Raw genomic sequence first — 24,691 nt, forward strand, 5'->3', positions numbered from 1 at the left:
GCCAAGTATTCATCTCCTCTGAGTAAACACTCTGTGGAATCACCTATCCCTGAAATCACAACTTTTCCCAATAGGGGCTGAAATTTTCAGCTGCATTTAATTCAGGACTTTGACTGGGCCGTTCTAACACGTTAATATGCTGTGATATAAACCATTCCATTGCACCGTGTTTCTTCTGGTAAAAGGCAAACATCTACCTCAGTCTCAAATTAGCTTTCACTCACACTAACTTTCCCTTAACACTAACCATCTTCCCTTCCTCTGTTGAATGAAATCATCCTATTAAGATGTGTCCAATTCAAAATACTTTATTAATCCCAGAGGGAAATAAAATTCCAGGAGGGTGTGCAATGTTGTTGTTTTTTAGTTGTTTTTTTTGGCATGTGGTTTAAACATTGGTTAGTTGTCCTGTCAACAGATTCTCTCACCCAAGCTATGGATCTCTGCAGCCCCTGAGACTATTACGAAAACATTAAAGTCACATTATTACTTTAGATAACTTGTGAATCTAGGAATTTTCCAGATTGAGTTTCTATAAAGTGCTGAGAAGTATGAACCCATTTGATTCTTGCATAATTTTCCAAGTCTTTGAAAAAGACCTTATATGCATCGGATTCTCCCACCTGAGCTCTGGATCTCTGCAGCTTCTCCAGAGTTATCCTAGGATTTTTGGCTGATTCCCTTACTTATCCTCGCTTTGCCTAGACTATCTGTTTAGGTGGATGTCCATGTCCTATCAGGTGGTCTATTCTCTCTCCATGTTCAGATGATGGATTGATCAGAGCTCTGGGAGATGTTCAGAACCTGATTCTGCTTTAAACTGGACCAGAACCTTCTCCCTGACCTGTCTGCTGAGTTCATTGGTCTTAATGATGCTGGTTGTTCTCTAATGTTCTCTAACAAACCTCTGAGCACAGAAACAGCTGCATTTTGACCAGGTTACACACAGGCACACACTATTGACTAATTAAGTAACTTTGGAATCCCATTTATTGGATTGCTGGATTTTATTTAGGGGTGTCAGTGAAAAGAGAGCTGAACAAAAAGGAAAATCCTACGTTTTAACAATTTAGTAGTAAAAAATAAAAAAAATCCATGTATAATTTTCCCCTATTAATTATGCACAACATTGTGTTGTGTCTAATTTATAAAAACTAAAGAAAAATATATATTGAATTTTGTGGTTTGTCTATCACAAAATGTAGAAAAAGTAGAAATACTTTTGCTATACTTTTGCAGGCCACTGTAAACGAATAAAAATTATATTAAATATAATGAAACCAAATATCTGATTTTATAATTTTCCTCTAAACTCCAAATATTGTTCAACCTTAGCTGATTCTATGGATGAAAACACATTTACACGTGGAAAACCTGCATTCTTGTGCGTATTCTGCAGCAAGCTGCAAAATATCCTATCAGAAGATGCGAGCAAAGCAGATTTGTCTGTGATCTGTGCGTGTGTGTTTGCCACTCCAAGCACAGCTCCATCAGCATCAGTGATCAATGCAGCAGCCTACCTGCCCTCCCTGGGAAGCGGTGTCCCATTTCTGATGCTTTATCCTGGTGCTCCCGCTGCTGGGACAGAGAGAACAAGGAGAGGTTTGTTCCTTCATGCTGAAGCATCCCCCCCTTCCCCCTCAGACAGCAGAAAACCCACCAACCCAGGACCCATCCTCGCCATGCAACAAACAAAAAAGCAAAACAACTAATACCAGGGAGCGTTTTCAAATGTGTATAATTAGCAACCAATTAATCAATTAAGGTATCGTAAAATAGTAAAAAAAAAAAAAAAAAAAAAAAAAAAATGTATTTTCTCAATTTTCAAATTTCAACATTTTGATTACTTAGATTTTCTCCAGCTAGTTACATTCAAGAATTGACAACAAATACGTTCAACATTTCAGCTGCATTAGATTGCAATTACATTGCCCCTGGAATGAAGAGCAGAATTCGTCACCTTCCTAATATAATGGCATAAGTCTTTCCTTTTTTTTTTTTTTTTTTTTTTTTTTTTTGCCATAAAGTATCTTTTTGCCTAAATCAACTTATGGTATTGACGTACTATTTTGCTTTTCTAAAAAAAAAAAAAAAAAAAAAAAATGACTTGGGCCATTATTTTAGGAAGATCTTTTTTTTCTTTCAAAAGATAAATCAGAACATGGTGAAAAGAAAAGCATTTAAATTATGTAACTCACTTATTTAATGCATCCCAGTTTGACACGTTCACTCTCTCAACACCGCGGGAAAGATGCGCTGAAATAAAATGAATACATAATCCGTCCCTGAAGCATAAATAAAATAAAACAGTGACGCAAGAGCAACTAAAGTAAGTAAAGAGGAGAAAAATCACTAAGCACTTCATTGGCTGCTTCTTCTTCGGAGTATTCTCTAATTATTTATCTGTTATTATCCTCCCATCAGCAGCAACTGTCGCTGCTGCCAGCCGCAGGTGAGACTCACCTTGATAAATGAGGATGACATACACGGTTATCAATGAGTGAAGCGGCCTCCTCCAGCAGCGTGGGAATAAATCGGGATCCATTCGTGATCCGGTCGGTAGATCAGTCGGGTTTGGACAGCATCACCTGGTGGAAACCCTCCGACTGGACTCCACGCGGCGCTCCATCGGCTCACTCCCGGGCGGCCCGCCGCGCGCCTCAAGAAGCGCTGCACCTGCTCATTAGCATAAAATATGCGCGGGTGGGCGGAGTCAAACCTCACCTGCGGTCATCATCGGGCGGAAAACTCCCAACTGTGGGGGAAATCCGTATTTTCATTCACATAAATCATCCGTTTTATTTTAAATGTGTCTTATGTGTTTCTGTAACCTCTCTGAAACGTTCCCAACTAACTGCAGAATCCCTGCAGGTATTTTCTGAGCTTTGAACGGCAGGCAGCGTCACCTGGTGGTCAATTCACTGATCCGTTTGATCCGATAAAGAAGGAAACGACAGTTGACGAAAGTAGCAGGAGCCAATTAGTCGAAAGAGTAGCCTGTTTGATTGTGATATTTTAACTTAACTTTAAAATGAACTTAAAGTAATTTAATGTCTCGATAATTTAATGAATACTCAATAAATTTATGTCTAAAACGCAAAATTAAGATTTATGTCCATATTTCAATAATTTGAACTCGTTAAATAGGATTTTATGTGTTTCTGGTGTCTTCAGTTGATGAAATAGAATACAATACAATGATAAAAAAGCTATGTTACAGTGTAAAAAAAATAAATACTGCATATGTTTCAGCAGCTACAACCAGTGCTAATAGTACATATATTACTACAAGTACTAAAAACAATACTAGTGATATCAAAATGTTGGGTCACTGCAGACTGATAGCCTGACAGATAAATTCATGCTGGCTGCAAAACTGGATTATATAGAATACTGAAATAATTAATGTTGTGTTTGTATTATGCATATTTAATGTATTCATAGTGTATTGACCATTAATTGTTTTACTACACATAAAGCGTTTTTTACAAAAAAGAAAAAAAAGTGAAGGAATCACACAAAATAAATGAAATAAATGGTGCCTTATCTTGTCTTCTTAAATTTGTTTCTCCCACATGAGTTATGGACACTTTTCTCTTGTCATTTAGTCTCATTTATTTAGCAACTGGTTATCTAAATTACATGGAAAAGTGAAGGTATGCAGTATTTTAAGTATTATCCTTTATTTGATGACGTTTCATCTGGCTCGACCCTTTCAGGATCAAAATGGTCACCGATACCTCAGAAGTTACGTTTGTAATATTACCAGCGTGACCCCAGTGTCACCAGCGGTAAAGCCCTGCATTTGCATGTGAAAGTCGGGTTTTAGGCAGAGGAAACACTTCCTGTGTCTATCAGTCAGCGTGCCTGTCTGAGTAAAAAGGCCTTTGACTGACTGAAGCCCTCAGAGACCTCTCAGGCTTTGTGTGGCCGAGCCAGGAGGTGTCTGCTTTCATAAATGGAAAGACCTGAGTAGAGCAGCCGGGGTGCAGAGGAATGAGAAAATCTGCCGGCAAGTCATAACGTTGGTAGGCTCAGTCGCTAAATCTCACAGGTTTTATTGGAAACTGGGGCATATTTGGTTTATTTTATACCTTCACATGAAACAAAAGAAACCTGCTGTCTGCAGGAACCGATTGTTACTTAAGGAAATGTGGATGTAATTAACGATTTCCTCCTTTGCATTTCTAGAGACTCATGCAAAAAAGCTGCATTTGACAGATGAATTAGTCTAAGTAAGCAGACGGAAACATGCTGTTGAACTCCCAACAGGTATTGCTGCAACATTTCAGTAACGACACTAATCTCCATCGTCTGTCTAGTCACCAAAATATCCCAGCAACAAATATTCATTGGAGGTTCAGCTTGATGCTGCAGTTTGCTCTAATAATTTTGTGTTTACCAATCCTGCGTGTTTCACTTGATTACCTGCTGACCTGATATGAAAAGAATCAATTAACTTGAAAAAGTTCTGCAGAAGCCCAGTAAGCCGGTAAACATGCAGGGCGAGGGGTCCAAAGGAGCAATTTAGACATTTTATGGTTTAAAATTGGAATGGAATGTCTTGGTTTATTGCGAATTTATGATTTTATGCATAAAACAAAAGACTTCTGCTCCAACATGTGATTGGTGGAGGCAGGTTGGATTAAAGTTCCCCAGCTGGGAATCCTAAGCCCCATTCCAGGGAGCTGCATGGCATTCTCACCTCTATGTGTGCAAAGGTCTCAGCACGGTAGGGCTTTATCTGTATGTAGAGAGCACGATCTGATCATTTTAGCTGCTTGCTAAAGTCCTTTTGGTCCAACCATCCATCTGCATGTGCAATTTAGTTTCAGGAGCTTCTCCACAGCTTAGAGCTTTGTAGCACAAGATGTGCAAGAAGACTTATTCTAAAAAAAAAAAAAAAAAAAAAAAAAAGAGGATAGTTTTTGGAGAAATTGGATTGATCAAGTCAAATGCGTAGGGAAGTCATTTCAGTCACCACAATCTACAGCAGGCATATGTGCAATTTGGAGGTGTGTGCACATTTCCCCAGAAGGGTCCCATTACCCTGCTAACATTTCTTTGTGAAGTGCTTTCTGATAACTCCTTAGTTTCATGTGGGGCATCACTGTCAGCATGTTCATTTTATTGATGCTAAAACAAAATAAAAAACAAAAGGAACCAAAGGTTTTAGCTCCATCTTCTTCACTTGTTGATTGCTTGTTTAATCTGTTCAAGTAGAAAATTAACCATTTGTTTAGAACTCAGATTTTAAAAATGCTTTCTCTGATTTAAATTTGATCTCATGATGCTTAAGATATCAGAATTCAATAAAGCCTGGCGCCCAAACCGCCTCCTCCTGTTTTTTTTTTTTTTCAGTGCATCTTAGTTGTGCAAACCAGAAACCAGATTATTTCAACCAACGAATCTACATCCTCCAAAAATCCCACCGCCTTGAAACAACTGACCAAAGAACATAATCAAATTTATTATTGCAGGTCTGTACCCATCAGATTTTCCACCTGTGCAAATTTGATTCTGTCATGGACTGAAAACCAGCTAAACATGCATAACTCGCAAGTTTATCCAACTTCCATCCCATTTCCGTTACATGTCAGCGTTCATCTTTCACAAACTATACATAAAGATAATCAACATAAAATCTGGTGCAATGAAAAAACATTCAGTGTGAAGAATTTTTTACACAGACAAAACTAAAACAAACAAACAAAAAAGAAGAGCAGATGAACGTGAGCTTTCAAAGATCACTGAGCAAACACTTTGTTGTAGTTGAGTTTATATAAACATTAAAAAATAATCATAAACCATCAGCTATTCTGAAAGGAAACCATTGCAGCAAGTTCTTCTCCACAAGTTTGGACTGTAAGCTAAGAAAGGAGGATGAAGACCAGCAACCCCAAGCTAGTAAAACCAAATTAGTCTAAGGAGATCAACATAACCAGGTTAAAACACATAAATACCAACCATGTGTTCATCACAGCTCAAAGGCATCCAAGCAGAATCATGGTTAACACAAATGTATCCTTATATACAGAAGTTTTTGTTTTTTTTTTACAAGGGGATCCCTCCACATTTAGAGGTTTTCACACATTTGTCAGAGGATGCATTCATGTGAGCAGAATCTAAGTGTTGTCTGAATCTTTTCTAAGCGCCAGCAGGTAAAGTCGCCGCCACTGACACGACTCACCTTTGTTTCTCCAGAAACCTCATTTTTAAAAAGACTAATAAGCACGGCAAATGGGCTCCCACGTGAAACAGCAAATAAAAAAAGGTTCAGTGTGTGTGTGTTTGAATGTTGAGATCATTGGATTGAGTCCCGTAAACTCCTGAGCTCGCGGCGTTATCTGGGCCGGTGGTTGGCCAGCAGGAAGTCCTTGTCCTTGCAGGTGAGGCAGAGCTTGAGGTTCCTGAGGGAGCCTCCAGCGGTGTAAAACGCCCAAATCCCCATCGACAACATGATGATGTAGGTGGGGACCAGGCTGGAGACGTACTGTGGGTTCTGGAAGGTCTGCAGGGGCACACATTTACAAAGTATTTTAATTTCTGATTATTCTTTAAGAATGATTTTAACCAAACCCAGTAAGATATTGAGGTGTTGCCAACACACGTTACAAAAACCTTTCTCTACATAAAAATAAAAGCAATCTCTCATATCAAATCATAGATTGCTACACACTGAAAGTATGCACAACTAACCCAATGTTATTTATAGTAGCATAATTGCTTAATTTGAAAATAATTTGAGCTACATAAAAAATGTGTTTTGCAGCATCACCAATCATTTGCTTCCTAGGAACGTCACTGTTTGCACTTTATATCAAATGATTGTCTCGCTGTAACACTCACATGTATGCAGGTTATGTGAATAGTAGCAGGAAGACCCCCTTCGAACTCGATACATTACATTTTACGCTTATATCAACAAACTTCCTTCTGTGAGATTCAAATGTACGCAGATGACGCCGTCATTTTGTGAAATACAGGAGCAGGCTCCGCTCGTGGCTGACAGTCTCTTTAGAGCAGGGATGCTCAAGTCCAGCCCTCTATCCTGCAATAGTATCCCAAACCGTCCTTCAGCTCTGCAAAGGCCTGGAAACCAGTGATTCATTTGATTTAGGTGTGTTGACAAGGAATGCACCCAAAGGTTGCAGGATAGAGACTGGAGTTGGGCAGTCCTGCTTTAGTTTAACCGCTGGAGGCTTCAGCGCTGCCTGCAGAGCAAACAGCTTCATGACAAAGAAATCATTTGAAAACCCATAATTGATCAGCATCTTGCGCCCAATTTAGTCCAAGTCTGGCTGCTAACCTTTGACTGTGTTTAACTTCTGCTCAGATGTCTTTATGCTACAGGCAGCGTGACATTTTATTCATGGGATTAACTGACAAAACACAAGAAAAACTGCAACAAGCTGTCCAGCCATTAGCGGCAATACTGAAAAGGTGTCTTGTAAAAAGTTTTAATGTTTTAAGCTTGAATAATCAAAAAAATCTCAATGTTTCTGTAATATTAAAAAAAAAAAAATGCATGAAAAAAGAAAAATCTTGCAGACAACCAATCAGTGCATAGATCAAGCTGACAGCAGATCCTTAGTTATTCTAACGTATGATCATGGCGAGGTCACTCACCAAGCAGGACACCACCAGGTGACTGACGACGACTGCAGCTACCACAAACCAGCGCTGCTTCTCACATCCATCGAAGAAGATGACGCCCCAGAACATGTGAAGCAGGATGATGGCCATAGTCATGAAGGCTGTAAGAAATGGGGAAGAAATGGTAGTATTAAAGCGTGCTTTCTCCTATAGTTGCTCGTTTTTTTAGATTATTGCATTTTATCAAAGAATATACTCGCATATCTATGGAGCCAGATGGGTCTCGATATTCACAAATGCACAAATAAATCCACACACACACAGGACAAGATCCACGCAAGCACAGGCCCGATTCATGCAAGCACAAAAAAATCCACACATGCACAAAAAAATCCACATGTGCACAAAAATATCCACACGTGCACAAAAAAATCCACACGTGCACAAAAAAATCCACATGTGCACAAAAATATCCACACGTGCACAAAAATATCCACACGTGCACAACAAAATCCACACGTGCACAAAAAAATCCACACATGCACAAAAAAATCCACACGTGCACAAAAATATCCACACGTGCACAAAAATATCCACACATGCACAAAAATATCCACACGTGCACAACAAAATCCACACGTGCACAAAACAATCCACACACACACAGAACAAGACCCACACATCCACAGCTCTAGGCTTTAAACTTCACAGCATTTGTGTGTGGATTTTTGAGACTGTCCTGCCGTCTTGGGATTCACACAAGCATTTTTTTAAACAGAGAGTGGTTTGCAACCAATCAGAAGCCTCCCTTGTATAAGCCAATCACTGGAAAGTACTCCACGTGGGCTGACTTACTCATAAGCCAATCACATTCAACCTGTTCAGGAAGCGCGTAGTATGAACCGGCTCTGAGGCCCCCCCGGCCTCAGAGCCGACGTCAAAAAACGCTTCTCTGCTCCCTTCAAGTCGCTTCGGATCCGCCCGCAGCGCTCCTTGGTCTCTGAGCTCCCAACTTCTAACTCCGCGGGCCTCTTCCGTCTGATCTCCAGCCGGCCAGCAGTGATTCCCTCCGAGGTCTCATCGGCCTCGCCGTACAGACAAAAACTTTTGTCTTTACAAAACTTTGTAAAGACAAAAGTTGCGATTTTTCTTCAATAGCTCCCTGGTCATGTGACTCATTAAATATTTCACTGACTCCAAATCTGTGTGAAATTGTTATGTCAATGAAACTGTCCTTTGTTTCAACATCAAGGTTGTGCCTCATCTAGCTAATGTAGAACAATTTCACACAGATTTGGAGTCAGTGACCTGGAAGCTATTGAAGAAATATTTAATTATAAATAAATCTTAAAATATAAAAAGGCTTAAAATGGAATAAAAATGTGTGGCCCATCAGGCTAATATAGAACAATTTAACACAGGTTTTGAGTCAGTGAGTCACATGACCAGGGAGCTATTGAAGAAAAATCCCAACTTTTGTCTTACAAATATCTTTAAAAAATTAACAGATTAAAATGGAATAAAAACAGTGTGCCTTACAGATGTTATTTATTGGCATGATTTTATATTCGTTTTATCTTAGCTGATCCCAAGAGATGAAATTTATTGATTTTTATTTCTCAAGAGTGCTTAGTTCCCACAGCGTGTGAGAGGAGGGAGCAGCTGAGAGATGCTGGCTGAAATCGGGGTCCATCAGCCGGATCAACCGTGAGCGAGATGCCGCTGATTCCGCGGAGCTTTAATATCCAACTTTACCACCCTATCCGCCAGAGGGCTGGCGGGACATGGGCGCCAGAGGCGAATCGTCAGAGCACAGGAGAAGCAGGTAACGGCGAGGCCGATGAGAGCTCGGAGGGAATCACTGCTGGCCCACTGGAGATCAGACGGAAGAGGCCCGCGGAGTTAGATGTTGGGAGCTCAGAGACCAAGGAGCGCTGCGGGCGGATCCGAAGCGACTTGAAGGGAGCAGAGAAGCGTTTTTTGACGTCGGCTCTGAGGCCGGGGGGGGGGGGGGGGGGGGGGGGGGGGGGGGGGGCGGACACCTGCAGCTGGGCGCCTCCGCTCATGTGCAAACACCTGCGGAGAGAGAGGGAGACAAACGGCTGCTGCGCGCTGAAGCCTGAGAGCACATTGTGTTCATACTACGCGCTTCCTGAACAGGTTGAATGTGATTGGCTTATGAGTAAGTCAGCCCACGTGGAGTACTTTCCAGTGATTGGCTTATACAAGGGAGGCTTCTGATTGGTTGCAAACCACTCTCTGTTTAAAAAAATGCTTGTGTGAATCCCAAGACGGCAGGACAGTCTCAAAAATCCACACACAAATGCTGTGAAGTTTAAAGCCTAGAGCTGTGGATGTGTGGGTCTTGTTCTGTGTGTGTGTGGATTGTTTTGTGCATGTGTGGATTTTTTGTGCACGTGTGGATTGTTTTGTGCATGTGTGGATTTTTTTGTGCACGTGTGGATTTTGTTGTGCACGTGTGGATATTTTTGTGCACGTGTGGATATTTTTGTGCACATGTGGATTTTTTTGTGCACGTGTGGATTTTTTTGTGCACGTGTGGATATTTTTGTGCACATGTGGATTTTTTTGTGCATGTGTGGATTTTTTTGTGCTTGCATGAATCGGGCCTGTGCTTGCGTGGATCTTGTCCTGTGTGTGTGTGGATTTATTTGTGCATTTGTGAATATCGAGACCCATCTGGCTCCATACATATCCTTCTGAATTTAATTTCTTCACATGTTGAGGCTTTAATGACAACCCGCAATTTTTTTTTAGCTAAACATCTTTACATTTTATATAAAAAAATATCTACAATTCTCAATTTGAACACAAGTTTTCTATGTGATGAGTAGCTGTGGTGTTTTCTGTTCACCACGTAGATTTCAGAGTTTAAAATTAGTTTTTGAATGTGTTGTACCGAGGCAGTGTGTTCCACAAACAAACAAGTAACCAGTCTAAGAAAGAGGATTCAGGAAATGGTACCTGAGGACAGGAAGTAGTGCTGAGAGTCACCGTGGATGCCCACAGTCCCGGGCCCCACAGAATCAGCCAGGATGTTGACCACAGAGAACGCACCGCTCATGAAGCCGAAGCCGAGGCCACTCACTAAAACAAAGAAACAAAAGAAACACTTGAAAACCTCTCTGGCAATCAAACTAAACCAAGACTTCTGTTTTATTCTTTAACTAAAAAACTGGCTCAGAGGTTCTTCTGCTTAGCTGTGTTTCTCTCCTACATGAAATTACATTTTTACTTTTCTCTCACATGGAAAGTGCTCCTGAATCAGTGCTTCTCTTCTCTTTTTGTGTCTTCTATAAACAATAAGGCTCATTTGTAGATCCAAACAAGTTTATGTATTGAGAAATAAATGTTAATTTGAAAAATTTAGAGATTTTATTAATAAACTAAGATTTATTACTACATAAACACACAACAGTACAGAAAATAGGTACCATTAAGTACCGGTATCAATTCAGATTTGATAGGTGATGTATCAAGGGGAAAAATATATAATTTTAACCATTTTAAACTTTTTTTATTTTACAAAACTAAAATGTGTTAATAGATTATCTGCCTTAAATCTAGGAAAAGCAACATGAAGAGCAGCTAATCCGTACCATAGGCAAGCTGTTGTATGGATATTGGCATAGTTTCCTCTTGACTCAGAGCAAGGAGACCTTCATTTGCTTTCCTGCAGGGAAAAATAATAATTTAGTTTTACATTTCTTCTTACTTTGTGTTCTTCAAATCCAATAATGAATGAAAAATGTCAATAAATGAAAGCCAAGTTGGAATGGTAAAACCAGGATGTACAAAATCCATAAATATGTTTATAAAATAGTTGTAAACTTATAGAACAAGCTAAAATTTTCATAGAGAATCAAGTTGATAACTTTGATTCTTGAACAGAGAATGACGACAATGTGGTGAAAAGACCCTGGAAAGCAGCTTACTTCAGCAGTTTGTAGTAGGCAAAGCGGAACGTTTCCTGCAGCAGGACCGACAGCACGACACCAAAGATGAGCAGACCCTTCTGCTGCGACGTACTCTCCTTATTACTGATCTGAACTGAGATGAACCACACCAGGGAGGCCAGCAGCAGCGACACCAGCCAGAAAAATGCTCTGAAAAAATATACAAAAGTCGAGAACATTTCAGGTTATTGCTCATTTTGTTGAAAATTCAGAAAATCCCAGAAGTAGGTATTGATGTCTGCCCTGATAAGGTCACATATTGTACAAGTTGACATCTTTGGACCAGAGTTCTCAAAAAAAAAAAAAAAAAAAAAAAAAACTTCTTAATCAAGCACTTAATCTGGATGGCATTAACTCTGCCTCCCGGTAATAAAATAAAAAAAAAAACCTTGGTGTTATTTTTGACCAAGACATGTAATTTAAATCCCATATTAAACAGGTTTCCAGGGTTTCCTTGAAGGCAGGCCTGCTAAATAAGCAGAAATTACACCTGCGTTTGTCTCTCGACCAGCTATACCACAAAAAAAAGGTTAAATTAGTTTAGTTTAGTTATTTCATAGGGACAAGTGTGCACATTAAACATGTAAAAACTACAACATTTATGGCCACAGCTAATTTGCAATGTCCGTTCCTGGGGAAAAAAAAAAAAAAAACTTTACAAGAGTTCACAAATTACCATCACACAAAAGTCTGATTTAAAATCATTTTATTTAGGATATAACATGCCTGCAGTGTTGAATCCTTTTTAAAACAAGCTTCTGTTAATTTTTAAAAGCCACCAAATCAAAAAGTTCTACAGTTTGGCTTTCTGGACAGAGAAGGCCGAATGTCCAAAGGAGTTTTTTGTCAGGGGAACTTTGATGTTTCTATTTGAAACTCCTCGTGTTTAATGAACCCACTGATCTGAGTCCCACTCAGATCACTGGGTTATCAACATATATAATCGATCTATAGACGTATGTCGATGATAGAAAAAAAAGCCAAAAAAAGGTTCGATAGAATAACAGTTTTTATTCCTTCTGCATTCCAGCCATGTAGGTTAATATTACAGTCATTACATCCTCCCAACCAATCACAACGCAGATCCAGGAACCAAGCACCGCACCCTTCAAAGAGTTCAGAGAGCACAGGTTTTTTTTTTTTTTATACTTGCAGTTTTGGTAAAAAGTTGGTTGATTAATTGGTTGAGTTTGAATTCAGTGTTTGTATGTTCTGCATCTAAAACATTTCGCTAAGCAACAGCATAAAATGGTCGGGGCTGCACTTAAAATATGTTTTAAATTTGTTGAGAATTATCAACATCGATCAATATGATTTCTATTTTATCGATGTGCTTATTTTTCTATATCGTCACAAAGTTTTCAAAACTAAGAAAACCAAGCCTCTGTAAAACTTCACAATTGTGTGTTCGGATGGATTTTCTGTCAGGTATTTTCAGTGCTCTTTTGTAAATCATTCTCATTGGTCTAATTGTTGTTGTTGTTATTGTCTGAGATCAGGAGGTTATACAGTAACTGAGATTATAAAAAATCCCAGCATGCATGAAAACATTTGCTGCATAGAAGGATAAGAAGTCTTGTGATTTTGTTCTTATGACCTTTTTTAACGTGGCTGTCAAATGACGTTCTGCCAGTTCTTCTTCTTCTTGCAAAGTAGCTCAAGCTCAGTTAGGTTTGATAGAAAACGTCTGAACATGAATTTCAGCTCATTGAGATCTTTTTATCTAAAGCATTGCATCTGAGCTCTGGGTGTAGCTTCACGGCCGTCCTGCTGCAAGACGGACCTCTGCCCCATTTTTCAGTCTTTAACCAACTCCAGCAGAGTTCTCTTTGAGGCTTTGCCTTTTATTTAGATCTATCTTCATATCAACTCTGACTTATTTCCCTATCACTGGCATGATGCAGCCACCACAATGTGTCACTGCTGGGATGATGCGTTCAGGGTAACGTGCAGCGTCACTTTTCTGCCAAAACTCTGTTGCTATTCGGCCAATAAGTATAATTTTGATTTTATCAGATCAGATTACCTTCTTGCAGGTATTTGCTGCATCCACCAAAGGCCAAAGGAAAGTGGCCTGTTATCAGAACGCAGAGCTCAATTATTCTCCAAACATTCAACATTTAAATGAATTTCATCCTTGAACCATCAGTATTATCACATCATTTTTAGCCTAATTGTTGTTATTTTTATTGTCAGTAGTAATGTTGCATGTGTATTATATATATTTTAAATGTGTCATTAATATTACAAGGAAATACATAACTTGCAGCCCATTATTAAGAAGTTTTCACTGAACATCAAGGACTGGAATCGCACATAGCTGATTCACATGCAGTTAGCTAGCTTGTACTTGACTGTTAGCTAGCTTTGTTCCTCTATACTGAGATTTATTTCACACCGGTGTCTCTTCGTTTCTCTTTGTAATCTTGACATGTTGAGGATAACCACAATCGCCAGGTGACAGATTTTCTACAAGTAAATGTGAATGCATGCATAGCTTCGTGTATTTGGGTTTAACAGAAAGTAAACAAAAGCTAGCATTAGCAGCCCGGCGAGCTAGCCGGCTAGCAGTTAAAATCCCATTTCGTTCAGGGAGCTGACAAGAAATCCTCCTCAAACTCTTTCACCGCAAGTAAAAACAGCCGGACATCACCCCAGACCCCCAGATAAGATGTTTTCTCACCCCGCTATGAGGAAAATGACTCTCAGCGGCTCCCGGGCGATGGTAAACAGGAACAGGGAGATGGCAGGGCCGAAGGCGATGAATGTGCAGCCGAAAAACACCGCTGCCGTCATGGTGGCTCGTTGGATGGAGGACCCGGTGGCTGGAAAACCCGGTTCGGTTCGGTTCACGGCGAAACTACAGCGTTTTCCTCTGTATTTTCAACCAGGTGAAACGCCTAGTCTGGTCGCTGGGACTCCTTCCTATTTTCACTTCAGCGGTTCAGGGTTTGTCGTGACGTCACACTCTCACGTGACTTCTAAAGAGGAAGGGGGTAAAACTTTATTTGAAGAGAAGTATTTACACAAACATGGAGGACATTTTTATTTATTTTTTACTGCACAGATTGAAATAGGCTACAAACACAATTAAGTAAGAAAGAGATAAAGGAATAAAATCGTAAAAAAAAAGACGAAGAACATTAACCGCGCGTTGAACAACAAGAAAACAAAAAAAACTTAAATGACGAGCAATGAGAACGCAACCAATGAGAGAGAGAAAATTCTGGGAAAATGCTAAAATGACTGAGAATTTTATCTCTAAATACTGCATATAATCTGCATTCTATTGTAATACAATTCAATGATCCATGTTGACCAAGAATGAAGGATGTAAAATATCTACACATACTGGTCATGATCAGAATTCTCAACCACAACCACCAAGAACATCATGTTAACTGTGTGGCTTCTGGTAAATTATAAACAGCTCTTATGTCTCCTTTAACAATGGCTTACTTCTTACCGCTTCATCATAAAGGGCAGGTTTGTGGAATAGATGCTTAATGTTTTTCCAGTTAACAAATTCTCCCACCTGAGCTGTGAATATCCGCAGCTCCTACAGAGTTGCCATGGGCCTCGTGACTGTGTCACACACAGGTGGACTTCATTTATAAATCAGACACTTTCTAAAGGTCACTTGTTGCCCTGGATTTCACTTTCAGGCCTTTTGAAAGATGTTCAACAGGATGAGAGACCAGGTTCTGGGTTTGGCCACATTTACAGAGTGCTCCTGAAGCCATTTTGTTTTTTCCTTGGCTGCGTGCTTTGGGTGATTGTCATTGTGGAAGATGAATCAAAATATCCTCTTAGGTCTGAGATCAAGAGTTCTCTGGAGCAGGTTTTTGTGTCAAACCTCTCTCTGTTCGTGAGGCAGACACCCCGTCTACTTTTAAGACTAGGCTTCAAACTTTTCTTTGTGACAAAGCTTCTAGTTAGAGTGGCTTAGGTTACCCTGAGCTACCTCTATAGTTATGCTGCTATAGGCTTAGGCTGCTGGAGGACATCAGGGTCTATTTTTCTCACTCTGCTGAGTTCTACTGTTTTCCAGTTTGCATTGTTTGTTGTTATTTCATCTTTTACCTTTTTGTTCTCCGTCATTTCTCTCTTCATAGAAGGTACACCTGGTCTGGCGTTAGCTGTGACATAATCAGGGGAGGTAGATCATCCGCTATCACCATCTAACATAGAAAGTACTCCTGGGTCAATGTGAGCTTCTGTGCTCTCTGTGTCTCTGCTCTGTCTTCTCTAAGCCCCAGTGGGTGGAGGCTGATGAGCGTTCACACTGAGCCTGGTTCTGGTTCTGCTGGAGGTTCTCCTCCCTGTTAAAGGGGAGTTTTCCTCTCCACTGTCGCTTCATGCATGCTCAGTATGAGGGATTGCTGCAAAGCCATCAACAATGCAGACGACTGTCCACTGTGGCTCTACGCTCTTTCAGGAGGAGTGAATGCTGCTTGGAGAGACTTGATGCAACCTGCTGGGTTTCCTTAGAGAGGAAACTTTCTGACCAACCTGCTAAGCTAGAGGTCTCCAACTTCAGACCTTGAGGCCTGCAGCTTTTACATTTCTCTGTTTCAACACACTTGACTGATATATTACCTCATTTGCAGAGCTATGTGGAGTTTGACTGGATGCCATTGAGGCAGTTTAGCCATTTGATTCAGATGGGTTGGGAAGGGAGACATCTAAAAGTTGCAGGACATCCAGAAGTCAAGGATTTGAGTTTGAGACCACTGCTCCATCCAGACTGCTTGTCCAGCTCCTCATACAGAAAAAAGAATCCCCACAGCATTGTGCTGCCACCACTATGATCGAGAGTAGGCGTGGCTTTAGCCAAGAGATGAGCAGGGCTTCTTTTTCACCAGGAATGACCCTTAATGTTCAGCCAAAAAGTTCTAATCTAGCTTCATCAGACCAGAAGATTTGTCTCATTCAATTCAAATCAATTAAATTTTATTTATATAGCACCAATTCATGATGCATGTCATCTCAAGGCACTTTACAAAGTCAAATTCAATCAGATTATACAGATTGGGTCAGATGATCTATAAGGTTTGTTTTAGCTTTAGTTGAAGCAGATAATCTAGAGCTCAATCTTAATCTCACAGTTAGTGTTCTGAATACTTATGTATATATTTTGTTTTGGTGTTTAGGCTTTTAATATTTTTTTAAAACAATCAATGCAATTGTTTTGCATAAAAAACATATTTTGTGAAATCTGTGTCTTTTTAAGTGAGTTGAGTGTGAATAAGCTCATCACCACACATGATTGTGCTGGTTGTACTCAAACGAAGAAAACAATAACTTTAACAGCTGCTTTAACTACCGGAATCACTGTTTCCCCATGAATAACATCTGCTTTCCAGACTCTGAAAACGAACTTTGCTGTTTTTACTGCCTTTCGCGTGCAGATCAAGCAACAACAGGGTGGGTGTCACATTACAAACACATTTAATCATGTCATCAACTCCATTTTATTCAAGCCTCTGTCTCAAACATCTTCTTCCTGCCGTCCATCCCAGCTTTATCTTCGATGTTCTTCCTCCAGTCGCCTGTCTGCTTCTCCTGAGAGGAACACAAAGAAAACAAAAACGCAGAATGACTCACGCAGATTAACACGAACAATCACGCCGTTCCCAATTCTCTCGTAAACGTTCTTGACTTCTGCTGCACCCACCTCCTCTTTCAGCTCCTTCTTCACCTGCTTCAGGTTGGCTCTGAGGTCTAAGGACACTTTATGTTTGGAGCCCAGCAGGGCAGCCAGCATGGCGTCAGCCGACATCCTCACTCTCCTCAGCGTGGGCTTCTTAAACCTGCCGTTAAGATCCTGGACCTTCATCTTCAGGTCGTCGATCTGACACAGACAACGCTCATTCAGGTGTTTGCTCATCTACAATCCAACCATCTGACCAGATGGCGCTCCTAAACCCTAAGTAGGCTTCTAATTTGTGTGGTCTGACTGTTTTGGTACTGTTAAACATAAAACCCATTAAGCTAAGTGTTTGTTTTTTTTTCCAAAGTAAAGAAGAAGTAGCCAAATACAGAATCAGGAAGTTCATTTATAAAATAGAAAACCTCCTTGTTGCATTTCTTCACTTTCGCCTCCATGTCGTATCGTTCCTCGTCCACCAGCTCGATCTGCTTGTGAAGTTGTCGACACAGCCCCTGGTGTAACAGAGCAACAGTGAGCTATGGTGCCAAACTCCAGACGATCAATCCTCTGAATAATTTATGCCACAAAGCCATTCCAGTTTCCCAGTCTGTGCAGAGGTTTTTCTAACAGCAAATAAAAATCTGCATTCTAAAAAAAAAACACAAGTAGGATCAGTGTTTTGCAGACATTGCACCTGATTTATAAGAAGTATGTAAGTGTGTTTTTTTTTCAGATGAAAAAAAAGGTTAAACAACACAGTTTATTTTTAACAGTTACATTTTGGAAATTTGGATTAGCAACAGTGAAAATGGGAGAGTCGGTACGAAAGACTTCAGCATGAAATGTCATTGTGAAGTTTCAAATTGACAATTTCTTTGTGTTTTGCTGTCAAGCAGCCAGACTTTCATTTTACATTTTAAAGTGATCCTCATCAGTGGTTCTCTAAGCTTTCTTTAGGTTTTTTTTAATGGGACTTTGGCTGCTTTTTGCTCAGTTCCAGGCCAGTGCTTGTGCTGAAACAGCAGAAAATGATATAAAGTGACAGACAACCGAAGGAGTGACAGGTACACAGCAAAAACGGAACTAAAAGTAAGTAAAATTTTCTTGAAATTAGTGTATTTTTCCTTGATTTGAGGAGCTAAATTAGACTATTTGCCAATGGAATGAGTATTTCTACCCCTAAAATAAGATAATTAGATATCCTTCACTTGAAATAAGATGACAGAGATGAGTTGTTCCTATTTTAAGTGCAAAAATCTTATTCCATTAGCAAATAGTCTTATTTACCTGCTGTAATCAAGGAAAAATACACTGATTTCAAGACAATTTCACTCACTTTTAGTTCCCTTTTTGCATAGAAACAGTTTTCAACTCATGAAGTGTATTTAAATAAAAATATGAGTGATTCATAATCCTTTAACTACTCACACCACTGCCCAAAACTTAGTTTTTTCAATGGATTCATCTCCAGAGAAGTGAAACAATTGTGTCTTTATGTTGGGCCGCAGAGGGGGAAAAAAAGCAGATAAACCAGGTGTCTGCAAACTTTACAACCCAAAGAGTCTCAGGAAAAGCCTGGAGAGCTAATGATCGACATTGCAAGAAAATCTGGCAGCTTGAGAGGAAAATCTAAAGCAATGATCTGGATTGGGAGTTTTGTTTACTGCAGCTATAACGGAAAATTTGACCTCTTCAAATTGCTCTCGAGTGACTGATTTTTGGGCGCATACCTGCAGCTCCAGAGTGCATTGTGGGAAGGAGAGGACGGGACAGTTCTCCTCCATGTACTTCAGTTTCTCCTCCTCGGCCTCCCGAGCCTCCTCCTCCAGCATTTCCTTTCCGATCTGGAGCAGCAGACTCTGAGGAGAGAAGCAGACAGAAGCAGCTAAAACTGTTGACAGTGACGTCCAAAAGTGTTTTAGGTTTTCTGCACTGCAAAAATATAACTAAAAATAAGAAAAATGTTCTTGAAATGAGTGTATTTTTCCTTGATTTGAGCATGTAAATAAGATTATTTGCCAATGGAATAAGAATTTTGCACTTAAAATAGGGACAATTCATCTTCATCATCTTATTTCAAATGGTGTATATCCAATTATCTTATTTTAGGGGTAAAAATACTCATTCCATTGGCAGATAATCTTATTTACCTGCTCAAATCCAGGGCAAATACATTAATTTCAAGATAATTCTACTTATTTTTAGGTTTCTTTTTGCAGTGTGTTGGCTCTCAAATTACACCGAAATGCTTCAGATCGTCAAATATGTTTCAAATCAAATGCAGATGCCCTGAGTAAATAAGATTTAGAAATGATGATTTAATTTATAAATGACAGAACAACAAGCTATCCAAACCTTCTTGGTTCTGTGTGAAAAGTGATTCCCCTCTAAAACTAATGGGTGGTTTTGCCCTCCTTGGCAGCAACATATCTTTGTGATGGCTGGTAATGATTGTTTTAGATCAATATGGAGAAATTTAGACCCACTCTTCTCTGCAGAATTGCTTAAATTGATGCACTCTTGGAGTAACTTTGGTGGTCTGACCTCCTGATTACAGATGTTTCTTGTTTTCACTATTTTTGGATCGTCTTCAGGGGATGATTTATGTTTAATGGATAGCCATTTTTTTTAAATGAAACCATCCTGTGAAATTAGCTTCTTGTCTTTACGTAGGTTAGCTTTTGTTTTATGGCAGAACTTGCCTGGTTATCCACATTTACAAAAAATGTGGAAACCAAATAAATTTGCAAGGATGCAAGTAACTTTTGACTGCACTGTGTTTTAATGATTTAGTGAATACAAGTGGGACTAATACAGAAGTACAAAGAATGTGACTAAAGTCACACTAAAAGTGCATTAAACAAATTAAATAGACAACCTAGGGCAGCAAAAAACAAACGATGAAATAAAAGCCTGTTGCTGATACACATTTATCAGTGGAGTCTAGTGAAAAGTTATCTTAGTGTCAAAAAAGGCATCAGTTAACATAGATTCACATTTCTAGTCATTCACATTTTGTATCTTCAAAGAAAACCAAAGATCCAGCATGTTAACACCAACGTTTGAAATACCTTGAGATGATTTTTGCGGCTCAGCGACATCTTCTTACTTATAAATAGAAAAAAAAAAGGGGGACAAATAATAGGAATTATATGAACAGATTTTGTTTTGTTTTTTATAATCAAGGAAAGCCGATCATTAGGCAGAGACTTACTCGGCCATCTTCCCAGCAGCTGATCCCTTCCTGCCGTCCGTGGGTGAAAACAGAGAAGAATGAAACCGCCACTGGTTTCTGGTCTCTTTATAGACGTTGGGTTTAGTGTGTGTGTGTGTGTGTGTGTGTGTGTGTGTGTGTGTGTGTGTGTGTGTGTGTGTGTGTGTGTGTGTGTGTGTGATGAGGCAGGGACAGTTGTCTGAAATAAAGGCCCTATCCTAGAGTCGACGGCAGCAGCTGAGCTTCAGGAATTTTCTTGTGGAAGCACAACAGTGGAGCCTCGACTGATTTAGCTCAGTTTCATTTGAATTGTCTTGTTAAAGTTTAATTGATAAGCAGCTCTGGTGTCCAAAAATGTGTGTGTTGTTTCTTCCGATCAGTCAGAATTTCCTGTCATCTGTCGACCAACACTTCTTCAGAGTATTTAATGCCATTTCATAGTTTCTAGTTTAATTTGAGCCACTTTTATTTTTATTTTTAGAGCAATGTTTTTGTGTTTAGTTTATCAATCATTTTAACAGTGGCATGTGAATCATTCAGGCACTAAACAGGGATGTGTCGACACAGAACAGACGAGTGCCGGTCTCTATTTCTTTTTTAAGCACACAAAGAAGCTGTCTGCCACTGATTGTTTCATATTAACCATAATATTCATATCCACCTGGGCAAACTTTATTTATTAAGTACTTTCTATACGTTTAGTCATTAATTGCTCCATTGAAATGCAGCAACACGACTCCCATCAAATAATATCTCCCAGCAGGAGGTCTGTTTCAGGTTTGATCAAGGATCACAATCTCTCAAATTTCATGAGTCTGCCGGCCCAAACCAGGATCAAAACCAGAAACAGTGAAAATGGAGTGTAATAGGAAATCTTTAGAGAGTAAATAAATAAAATCAATTGAGCCTTTTATGGTTATTTGTCTAAACAAATTATAAATGCTTAACTAGCAAGACAAACTCACTGATTTCCAGTGACTGAAGCATATTGGTGCAGAATGGAGATGTAAATGGACAAAGTGGCAACGTGAGGGTAGAAAAGAGGAACATGAATAGATGAAGGACGAAAAGACCCAGACCTAGAAAAGACTTCAACACTTTGACAACCTTTGTTTCCATTTCCTGAGTTAAAGCTATGAAACTGAAGAAATGTAACAAAGGTTGATGGACAAGGGAGGATGATATCGCCAACAAAGAGATTGCCAAACAACAAATGGTCCATGGTGATCAACTGGGGGATGATGCATCTGACATGTGTCGCGTGTCTGAAGGACCGTCTCTGCTGGACATAATTAGGCTTACACGTCCTCCTTTGTTGTCCGTTTGATTTCTTCCATGGAGGACATGCCTGCCAGGTACAAGAATTGGAAGACAGTGGTTGAAAATGCAGTCAATGTCCAAAGAAAACCATAAAAACTTGCCAACTTTAATTGGTAACAAGGCTGTTTGTGCTGCTTCGAATAAATCAGAGTAGTTTAAAACATTTGTACACAAGTCCTTTTGTTGACAGCGTATTACAAACAAGCGAGAATGAAACTTAATTTTACCAATAAATATATCACACTGTAGCTGAAAGACAGAAATTAAATTGACTGAAATGCAATATTTCTATTTTTTTATATAAATTTGTGGGCCACACAAATAAGCATTACATTTTAACAGTTAACATAATTCAAGCTCATGTCTTTCCAGCGAAATTTTTCCTTCATCTAATTTCTGCTGTTTTGCTCACAGTGGGAACTTAGATGGATTTATGCAAATCCATATAGTATCTATTTCATCATAAATCATGAAATAGATACTATAGGTTTGATTTGTTGATTAATAAAAAAAAAAGGGCCAAACCGGGGCAAACAAACTACTAACCTGACCAAAAACTGTTGGATCTTTGAAGTAAATCTAACCTTAATTTTAAGGGAAAATGAGGGGAAAAGAAACAAAAAAAAGGCTCTGTCACTAATAAAACTACAGAGAAGACCAAAAGCTTTAGTGTGTCTGCTGGTGGACCACAAAAAGTCTCAGAGCAGCTGTCACGTCTAAACTTGGAGGATTTTTCTCCCTCTTTTTTGGTTCTCACTTTGAGCAGCTGCTCAAGCACCAACCTGCAAGCAGAGAGCAGAAAATAACAGCTAAGAATGTTCACAGACCGGTTTCTCTGCAAGGTAGATAGAAATCAAACTGAATTTGCCTTAGTGGTCCACATTACTTCACAGTCTCTAAAAACCTCCAGAGTCAGAGTTAGTTCATCTGAAAAAATGCTGCCATAGATTTAATTTCATGAAAAGGAAATTCATCTCTTTTTTTTTTTGTATGACTCTTCAAAGTATTTGTTTTGTTTTTTATCAGTAAATGCATAGATTATCTGCCAACTGAAAGTGATAAACACAGTTTAAATGCTTCAGAGGATAACAGCTTGACTTGTTCTCTGGTGTTTCTTCAGCTCTAACATTTATGGCCTGACAAAAGGTTAAATATTTGGGAATCCTTGCTTGTGGACTAGAAATATTTCAGGTATCATATAGCTTTACCTAAACAGGACACATGATGTAAAATCCCCCTTTTTTAGCCCTTAAATAGATTTTTATTGTCTATGGAGTCTCTAGAAATGCAGAAAATGTTTATGTAGTCTCTCCAGCTGCTGTGTAGATATCGTTATATTCTGTTTGGGTCATATTTTTTAGGTCATTGATTATTATTATTTTCTCTATTATATTTTTTGAACAATAACTTCAAAGTATTTGCTGTTGAGCTGCTAAACAAAGCCATAGATTTCTGGCTAACCAATTTCGTAAATCCTCTTTTATTAAATTCTTGCCGCAATTTTGTACTAAAAGCTGAAGGATGCCGAAGCTTCAAGTGGATAAGTGAAAATGTTCGGCTGTTGGATGTTTTAACCCACACAATTCAATACACCGTCCCCCAGCGTACTACAAATATGGCCGAATAGGGTGGAGTGAAACGCTCTGCAATGTGGAGGAGGGCAAAGTGTCTCATTTGTTGGCAGGGGCCCTCATCCTCCTAAATGTGGCCCTGTTTGGCACCAAGACCAGTCGCTCTCTGACGCCCTTCAGAAAAATGTATGGAGAAAAATACTCCTACAAAGTAATGGTGCAGACATTTATCTTGATAACTCAATTAAAGGTAATAATTTGTAAGGCGTAGTAGGCACCTGCACAGCTCAAAGCCTTGTGGTGCTCAAACAATTGCCCCTTTGCCCTGGATGAGCTGGAGCCCGTGTTTTTTTTCTTCATTCATCAAAGTGTTTTGATTTTTGACTGGAATTCATTTGAGTCCTTGCCACACCTGTCTGCCCTGTAGCATCAAATCGACCAGTAATGTCAATGTTTGTGGCATCGCCAATAAGGTGTGGTGCAAAAATAGCAATAAAACCTAACATTGCAGCACAGCTGAAAAGATTACCTGGGTTCTAAAGTGATGTTTCCATAAAAAAGAGGCGGGGTGGGGGGATTTAGGTGTCAGACCTTCTGAAAACGGCTGCCATACTGATGTATATCTAGCCTAAACAAATCTGTGATTTCAAAGCCTTGTCTAGATTTTTATCGATGCTTGTCAAGTTTAAAGAAGAGTGAGAGTGACAGGTACAGACAGACAAAGATCTGTTTAATAAAACAAACAAGCTCACCAGATTTCTTTCATTTAAATCATTGGTGTCCAAACTTTTCGACAGGTGAGCCGAAATTGTCAAGTCAAAAGTACTCAAGGGCCAAAAAAAAAGATAAAAAAAAAGATTTAAAAAAAAGCTAAACTATGTTGTGATGTGATGTTTTTTACCTACTCTACAAAATATGATCATATTAAAAGAAAAATATGTCAGATTTTCTGAAACAACGGGATGTGTAAATGACTGTAGATCCAAAGTTAAAAAACAAGATTTGCTTATTTGCTTTATTAAATGGTGATCACCCATTGTGCACATTATTTTAGCAATATAAAGAACCGGATTTATGCCAGTATTTCTTTGAAAACACTTGCTGCACTCAGCTAATTTTAATAAATGAATTCAAAGCAGGTTTTAATGCACAAACATTAGCGTTTGAGTTAATGTCTTCAGACAGATGTAATCCTATTTAATGAAATTATAGAGAATACAAAATGTGTGGTTATTGAAAGATGAATACCTCGTGTTGTGTCGAACATTTTCAGTTATTAGATCTTAACCTGTAATAATTCTGCCTTATTTAAAAATAAAAAGTTTCCATCTGTGTCAGCTATCTGTGCTGGTGGAACAAA

At 39.2% G+C, this 24,691-nt stretch overlaps 3 protein-coding genes across 3 annotated transcripts in view; all 3 read right to left on the reverse strand.

The window, feature by feature from the left end:
- Window positions 1-2,651, reverse strand: part of otog (otogelin) — a 91,091-nt gene extending 88,440 nt beyond the window's left edge. Inside the window, 3 exon segments of the mRNA XM_036135702.1 lie at window positions 1,521-1,575; window positions 2,199-2,256; window positions 2,464-2,651. Coding sequence (XP_035991595.1) covers window positions 1,521-1,575; window positions 2,199-2,256; window positions 2,464-2,545 — 195 coding nt within the window. The 5' untranslated portion in view covers window positions 2,546-2,651.
- Window positions 2,652-6,181: 3,530 nt separating this feature from the next.
- Window positions 6,182-14,542, reverse strand: aph1b (APH1B gamma secretase subunit). Its single transcript, XM_012849529.3, has 6 exons — window positions 14,257-14,542; window positions 11,553-11,723; window positions 11,217-11,290; window positions 10,582-10,704; window positions 7,630-7,757; window positions 6,182-6,511 (listed from the first exon to the last, which is right to left on the reverse strand). Exons 1-6 carry the CDS (start codon window positions 14,367-14,369, stop codon window positions 6,344-6,346), a joined length of 777 nt encoding a protein of 258 aa, XP_012704983.2. The 5' UTR covers window positions 14,370-14,542; the 3' UTR covers window positions 6,182-6,343.
- Window positions 14,543-17,015: 2,473 nt separating this feature from the next.
- On the reverse strand, window positions 17,016-20,548 carry LOC105915421 (troponin I, fast skeletal muscle). Its single transcript, XM_021308961.2, has 6 exons — window positions 20,441-20,548; window positions 20,298-20,334; window positions 18,957-19,085; window positions 17,649-17,738; window positions 17,251-17,427; window positions 17,016-17,138 (listed from the first exon to the last, which is right to left on the reverse strand). The coding sequence occupies exons 1-6, from the start codon at window positions 20,446-20,448 to the stop codon at window positions 17,052-17,054; spliced, it is 528 nt and encodes a 175-aa protein (XP_021164636.2). The 5' UTR covers window positions 20,449-20,548; the 3' UTR covers window positions 17,016-17,051.
- Window positions 20,549-24,691: the final 4,143 nt, after the last annotated feature.

This window comes from Fundulus heteroclitus, chromosome 4 (genome assembly GCF_011125445.2).
Source record: "Fundulus heteroclitus isolate FHET01 chromosome 4, MU-UCD_Fhet_4.1, whole genome shotgun sequence".
Classification (NCBI taxonomy): domain Eukaryota; kingdom Metazoa; phylum Chordata; class Actinopteri; order Cyprinodontiformes; family Fundulidae; genus Fundulus; species Fundulus heteroclitus.

Excerpts from the sequence above, each read along its gene's own strand:
- aph1b (XM_012849529.3), bottom strand. The coding sequence starts at position 14,369 with ATGACGGCAGCGGTGTTTTTCGGCTGCACATTCATCGCCTTCGGCCCT. Across the intron at positions 11,291-11,552 it reads GCCTACTACAAACTGCTGAA|GAAAGCAAATGAAGGTCTCC; the intron begins GTAAGCTGCTTT and ends TTTTCCCTGCAG. Across the intron at positions 7,758-10,581 it reads GCACTACTTCCTGTCCTCAG|CCTTCATGACTATGGCCATC; the intron begins GTACCATTTCCT and ends CATTTCTTACAG.
- LOC105915421 (XM_021308961.2), bottom strand. Across the intron at positions 19,086-20,297 it reads GCCGCAAAAATCATCTCAAG|AGTCTGCTGCTCCAGATCGG; the intron begins GTATTTCAAACG and ends TTCTCTCCTCAG. Across the intron at positions 17,428-17,648 it reads TGAAGAAATGCAACAAGGAG|ATCGACGACCTGAAGATGAA; the intron begins GTTTTCTATTTT and ends TGTCTGTGTCAG.